The following is a 7,194-nucleotide window of genomic DNA, read 5'->3' as shown; positions in this document are numbered from 1 at the left end:
ACACACACACACACACACACACACACACGAAAGAAATACATTATTGTATCTTTTATTACTGATATCACCAGGTACTGCTTAATACTTGTAGGTAAAGCTAAGGTAATACAGGCAAGTCTGAATTAACAGAGACAGTTTCTCCCCTTCCCTCCCTCCCTCCCTCCTCTTCTCTGTGGTCCCCTTCCTCTCCTCCCCCATTATTTATGTTATGTATTACCTGTCTTATAGCCTGTGCTGACTCTCACCTGAGTCTTCCTTGTACTGGCATTTGCTACCGCTCATGACTAATAACTATGTGCTCCAACTTTATTACAGATTTTAACATTGTTTTCTATCATGTCTTTTAAATAGGCTTATTTAAAGTTCCTTAAATTTTACCTTGTAAGTATATTCTTGAATCTATTAATTGTATTTTTGTGAGTTAACAGCTTTTTTTTTTTTTTTGGCCAGTCCTAGGGCTTGAACTCAGGGCCTGAGCAGTGTCCTTGAGCTTCTTTTGCTCAAGGCTAGCACTCTACCACTTGTGCTAAGTCCTGCATTTTCTGTGTATGTGGTGTTGAGGAATCTAACCAGGGCTTCATGCATGCTAAGCAAGCACTATACCACTAAGCCACATTCCCAGCCCCAGTCAACAGCTCTTTTTACCCTCTTCTTGTATTTATGTCTCTTCCTAATCTTTTTTTTTTTTTTTGAGGGGGTTAGGGTTGTTGGTCCTGGGGCTTACACAGGGTCTGGAAGTTGTCTCTGACTTTGTTGCTGAAGACTAGCCCTATCACTTGATGCACAGCTCAACTTCTGGCTTTTTTGGTGTTTAATTGGAGATAGGCGTCTCATTGACTTTCTTGCCCAGGTTGGCTTCGAACTGAGATTCTCAGATCTCAGCCTCTCGAGTAGGATTACAGGCGTGAGCCACCAGCTCCCAGGCTTAATCTGTTTTTAAACTATTAGTTTAAAAATGAATAGTTTTCTTTGAGTTCTGCAAGGGTTTATTCAATACTACTATGATAGTGTAGAGAAGTTTTATTCTAACCCTTTTAGTTAGTCAGGTTAACTGATTATAGTTGAACAGGAAAGTTCTAAGCTTGTAGGATAGACTTGAGATTCATAAAGTTTTTGTTTCCATTCATGCATTTGTTCATTGGATATTCCTACAAGGGATATATTGAGGCACCAAGGATATATCAGAAGGCAAAAAATGGCAAATTCCAGATCCTGTGTAGTTTATATTCCATTGAATGATGTGTATGTAACCATTAAAAATCTTTTTTCCAGGGCTGCTACAGATTATTTGAGTATTTCTCTGGGGGATTAAGGGTGGAAACATGGGATTCTCTCAAGAATTTTAGACTTGGCCTTGATTATCTCTTCTTTTTTTATTCCATTTGAGTGAAAGTGTCAGTTTTCTGTCACTATAACAAACATCTGAGGTGGTTAACCTAAAACAAAACAAGATTCATTTTGGCAAACAGTTGTGTGTATGTGTTTGCGTGCATGCGTGCATGCATGTGTGGTTTGTTGTCGTTGTTGTTGTTGTTGTTGATGTTGATCCTGGGTCTTCAACTCAAAGCCTGGCCACTGTGCATTTGAGGCACAGCTCCACTTCCAGCTGTGTCTTGTGACTAATTGGAAATGAGAGTCTCATAGACATTGCTGCCCAGAACCATGATCCTCAGATCTCAGCTCCCTGAGTAGCTAGGGTTATTGGGAGCCACCGGCATCCGGCTTGCAAACAGTTTTGAAGCTTAGAGCCATTCATTATCAGTTAGCTAGGAGGGCAGCAGATTGTCGTATGAGTATGAGCTGGTTTGCTGACTGAGAAGGCCTAGGTTCCCTGCCTGATGCATTGCCCATCAAGAGCACATTCCAAATGACTTGAAGACTTTGATTAGGCCCTGTGTCTTAGAGGCTTCTGCCAATTGCCAGTGGTGGCTTCTCTGGAGTCCTAGGCAAAATGTGCACCGTGGGAGGGAGGACATTAAGATCTGAGTTCTAGTGAAGTAAGCTAAACATGGAATGAAGTTCTTACTTGGGATCTGATCAGTGAAATATGAAGCTGTGAATAATAGCATCCATTTTTAATAATTGGTTTTACTTTATCTGTACCTCACTCGCTTTTCTAACACCCTCATTTCACTGGGGATTACTTTTGGGCTTAGACCAAACATGATTTTATCTTTTAGTTGTGTATCTCTGAAAGAGTTCTTTATTAAAAAAAATTAGTAACAATAACATCCTGTCTAAAACATGTAAAAATAGTTGTTAATGTTTTCAAATATTGATTCAGCTTTCAGTTTATCCTAGTCTGTCAATATTTATAATGTGAATCAGCGGAAATAAGATTAATTTCACTTACTGTAATAGCTCTCATTTCTTCCTTTATTTCTTAACCTCTCTGATTTGTGTGCTTTGCAACAAACTAGTGAATTTCTTTAGTTTTTCTTCTCGTTAACGGTTTACCTTCTTGATCTCTTTATTTCCTGGAATTGATCTTTACCCTTCTTTCTTGTATTACCTAGATACTTTGGCCTAAAATTTGTGCTCTTAATTTTTTTCATTAGGTTAGTGGAAACATTTTTCTCTTATCATAATTTTATTTTTTTGACATATCCTTCTAATTATTTTATGTACCAAATACTTCAGGAGACCCTTCTACGTATACTAACTAGTCTAGGTTTTGGCTTCTAGAGCTTACACTAAAATGGAAAAAGAACTCAATACTTACTGTAATGTCAAATAGTTAAGCTCAATAAGCACTGGTGGAGTATGTACTGTTTTACATAGGTTGATTAAGCAAAGGTTTGTCATGGGTTATACTTGGTTTAAATCAAAATAAAGCAAGAGAATAAAGTTATATAGTTATCTGAGAGAAACACCCTCCATCCTGAGGGAATAACAAATGCAAAAACCATGGGACAAGATGTACCCATTCTTGTCCAGAGATGACAGTAGAGAAAATCATAATGGTGGGAGCTGAAGTCTGAGAAGTAGGGACTATTGAGTAGGGTTCTCTGGACTCTTGACTAGGATTCTCTGGACTCTTGACTAGGATTTTAAACTTAAATGTGTAAAGAAAGCTTTGGAGGGTCTTGAAAAATAGAAAGGGATCAGGGATAACTTAGTTGAGAATAAACTTGTGGGGAGAGAATTCACAGTAGTGGAGCCTAGGACACTAGTAGATTATCATAGCCTTGCTGAGAAAGAATGGTGATTTATAATATAGTTTTAAGCTGAAAGTAGTAAATGGTCAGATTTGTAATTCTTTTCTTTTTGTGCCAGTGGGGGCTTGGGTACTGTCCCTGAACTTTTGTGCCCAAAGTAGAGCTCAACCACTTGAATGACACCTCTGCTTCTATTGTTTTAATTTGGTCATTAATTGGAGATACTTCTTGCTTGGGCTGGCTTTAAAACTTGATTCTTAGATCTCAGCCTCCTGAGTAGGTAGGATTACAGGCATGAGCCCCTGTTGGATAGCGTTTTAAAGATAAAGCTAGCAGGATGTACTGATTGCCTGGATATAAAGAGAGGAGCTAAAAATGGTTCTAGAGTTTTAAGCAAGCAGAACTAAATGATGGAGGTTCTGTTTGCTTGGAATACCCTTAGAGAACAGTTTTTTGTCAGACAGAGAATACGTATGGAATCAATCTTAATTTTCAGCATGTTATACAAACAAATGGCAGTCCAGTTACACTCTGTAGTAGGTCAGATGTGAATTGGGGGCTGGAGAAATTACCTATGAAGTCCTTGGAGTATAGTCAGTCCCTGCATGAGGTTACCTAGGGATGAGTGAGTGAGTAAGTGTAAAGAATGAGAGGACTGAACTTGTTGGGGTCTGCTGCTATGTAGACTTCTTGAAGAAGAGGTTCTTTCAGAGGATATTGAAAAGAAGGGACTGCTAGTTAGATAAGGGAAGCTATGATATTCCAAAAGTTAATGAGTGGCTGTACAATTGGTAACATACCCTTTCAATTCCTTTCAACATAGACAGTTTTGTTTTCTTTCTCCTTGATTACACACTAAAATACGTCCTTATTGTAGAATACTTGGAGAACAGCAAAAAAAGAAGAAAAAAAAGGTTAGATAAAACAACAGTAACTAAAGCAACAATAGTAACATTATACCTTATCCGCCTTGTCACTAGAGATATCACTGATAGCAATCTATTACACTTTTCCTATAGTTTTTAGGAGCTTGTGAAATGTATATATTATTTCTAAGCTGTTAGAGAAAACTGGTGAAAAATAGTCTTAGTTTGCTTATTAATGAATATACTTGTCAAATTCAAATTTTTTCATAAATTTGTGGCAGCATAAATACTTCATCATGGAGTAACTGGCTATTCCACCCCGGCCTAGCTGGAGCTCTCAGATCTCTGAACCCGAATTATAATCTTAAGTGAGTTCTAATTAATGTAACTGTAGTGAGGATAGTATAGTGGTTAGAAAAAAATGGGCTCTGGTTGGTTTTGTTTTGTTTTGTTTTTGCCAGTCATGGGCCCTGAGCTCTGGGCCTGGGCGCTGTCCCTCAGCTCTTCATCTCAAAGCTAGCACTCTACCACTTGAGCCACAGCGCCACTTCTGGCTTTTTCTGCTTATGTGGTGCTGAGGAATCGAACCCAGGGCCTCATACCTGCTAGGCAAGTGCTCTACCACTGATCCACCTTCCCAGCCCTGGGCTTTAACAAGTCATGTGGAAAATAGAATAAAGATGTGTTCTTACTCTTTACTGATATGAATTACTACCTTAGTGTTAGATTTTTTATCTATTTCCAGCTAATCTTCCCCCCATCTAAATGTTAAACCACATGAATTTTATTTTATTTTTTTATTTTCAAATAGGCTCAGAGTGTTCTCTGGCTAGCATTTTCTTCACAGTCCCTCCTTTCCTCAGTTCTTTACCATTTATCTTGGTCAAAGTATATGATTCTATTTGTTATCAAATGCTTTTCTAAAAGATTGTACGTACTGTTTGAAAGTATATTTATGAAGAATTTGTTCTCTTTAAATTTTAGGATAGACCACTCTCTTGAAGAGCTCTTTTAAATGGAGTTCTACTTGGATGAGGAGTAGATAACTTGTTGACTAACCCTAGGGTGAAGATAATAACTAATATTTGTATAGTGCTCTAAAGTTTACAGAGTGAGTTTTCTTTCACCATCTCACTTGATCCTCACAACAGTTCTGTGAGGTAGGACAAATACTACTCTCATTATAGAGATAAAACTCATAGGGTAAGTGACTATCAAGTTTATATGTTTTAGCTAAGATTCTGAATCACATTCTATATAGTCACATTCTTCATACATGTTTTGTTACAAATGCACATTTCGAATTACTTACACATGTTGGTTAGTAAAGTGGCATTTGTTCTATATAGAAATAAACCTGATATGACTAGCAGTTATTTTTTCCTCAGTATCCTTCAATCCTTTTCCATTCTTCCTTTCTGCTCCCTAATTAATGACTTTGTGTCTTTATTAATTTCAATTTTCAGATAAATAGTTTTGATGTGGGTCTTGAACTCAGGGCCTAACACTTTTGCTTGGCTTTTTTGCTCAAGGCTGGCAGTCTTACCACTTACTCGTCCACTGCCAGCTTTTTGCTGGGTAATTGGAGAAGAGTCTCATGTGAGTGTGCCCTGGCTGGTTTTGAGCCTCAGTACTCAGATCTCAACCTCCTGCATATGGCTAGGGTTACAGACTGATGCCCTGATAGAGAAGTATGTTTGTTCTACGTTTGGGTGAATGAGGAGTTAAGATTATTATTTTTAAAAATTTCTCCCTGTCTCTCTTTCCCTTTCTTTTTGTTCTTGTGTTTTCACTCTTCCTTCCCCTTCACCTCTCTCTCACCTTCATCCCCACCCCTCTTCCTCTTCTGTGCCACTGAAAAATACATTGTTAGTACTCCTTTTAAGCATATAGCATAAAGTCTTTCAGTAGTCTGATCCCAGGTAGAATTAAGACTCTTTGGTTTAGGACTGAACTTAGAAGCTTTTCAAGGTATGGAACTCTTTTGTGTACTACCTTAAAGTAGAATTGGGATAATTAAGTGTTCCAGCTGTCATATTCTCAAGGGAGGAGCATAGCAATTGATAAGTAATAGTTGAGGTCAAATCAGGAAAGATTTCGGTTGTACTTTTATTTATTACCCCGAAAGGTAGAAGTTCATCAAAGCTTGGTAGTGGTAATGTCACTTACATTAAGAGTAGATGTAGATTTTTATGACTGTGCAGTCTTAAAACTCATTTTTTACTGCCTTTAAAATACTTAAAACTCCAATATATTTTAAAGTTAATTTTTTGTTGTTCTTATCTTTTTCTAGTTGTTGGTCTTGACGATATTATGGATGAAGGAGTTGTTAAAGAAAGTGGTAATGATACCATTGATGAAGAAGAATTGATTTTACCTAACAGAAATTTGAGGGACAAAGTAGAAGACAATTCAGTAAGATCACCAAGAAAATCACCTCGTTTAATGGCACAAGGTAATCTCTCCAAAGAGGTCTACCTAGAAAAGGAGAGCTGTAAGAACAGGTGTGTTAGGTTGTAAACTTGGTGAACAGACATAAAATTTAAAAAAAAAATCTTCGTTAGTATAAATTATGCTTGGTAATAAGCCTGAGATGGTATCAATTTGTTATATACGTTTTTTAGTACTCACTACCCCAGCTGTCCATTTTTCCATGCCAAAAAGAAACGAACTCTTCTGGTTAGTTTTATTTTTGGTATATAATACCATGTCACTGAATAATATGCATAAATATTGTTTTTGTACCTGTATTTTGTTTTGTTTTTAACCAGTCCTGGGTTTTAAACTCAGGTCCTGGGCACTGTCTGTGAGCTCCTTTTGTTCACAGCTAGCGTTCTACCACTTGAACCACAGTGCCACTTCCAGCTTTTACTGTTGATGTGGTACTGAGGAATGGAAACGGGGGCTTTACACACATTAGGCAAGCACTTTACCTCTAAGTCACATCCCAGCCCCAATATTTTTATTTTTTAAATTACTCTAATGTTGGTGCTCATCTATTTATCTCCACTTTGGATGATAAAGATTTCCTTTACTCTTATCTCTGTGACAAAAAAGTGCATTTTCTAATTCTTCTAATATGTAATTTTTTTTAATTTTTATTTTTTATTGTGAACATACTGTACAGAGGGGTTACAATTACATGGGCAAGATAATGAGTACATTTCTTA

At 37.2% G+C, this 7,194-nt stretch overlaps 1 protein-coding gene across 2 annotated transcripts in view; it reads left to right on the top strand.

Moving 5' to 3' along the window:
• The window catches only part of Phf3 (PHD finger protein 3), a 59,491-nt gene that overhangs the window by 11,621 nt on the left and 40,676 nt on the right, over positions 1-7,194 (top strand). Inside the window, exon 2 of one of the 2 annotated variants that reach the window (XM_013019188.1) lies at positions 6,318-6,479. The exons of the other annotated variant lie outside the window; for it this stretch is intronic. Coding sequence (XP_012874642.1) covers positions 6,318-6,479 — 162 coding nt within the window. The remainder of the gene's footprint in view (positions 1-6,317; positions 6,480-7,194) is intronic. 2 annotated transcript variants of the gene reach the window in all.

Source organism: Dipodomys ordii, unplaced genomic scaffold (genome assembly GCF_000151885.1).
Source record: "Dipodomys ordii isolate 6190 unplaced genomic scaffold, Dord_2.0 Scaffold44, whole genome shotgun sequence".
Classification (NCBI taxonomy): domain Eukaryota; kingdom Metazoa; phylum Chordata; class Mammalia; order Rodentia; family Heteromyidae; genus Dipodomys; species Dipodomys ordii.
The sequence above is the reverse complement of the archived record's forward strand: the minus strand, read 5'-3'. Positions and strand labels throughout refer to the sequence as shown.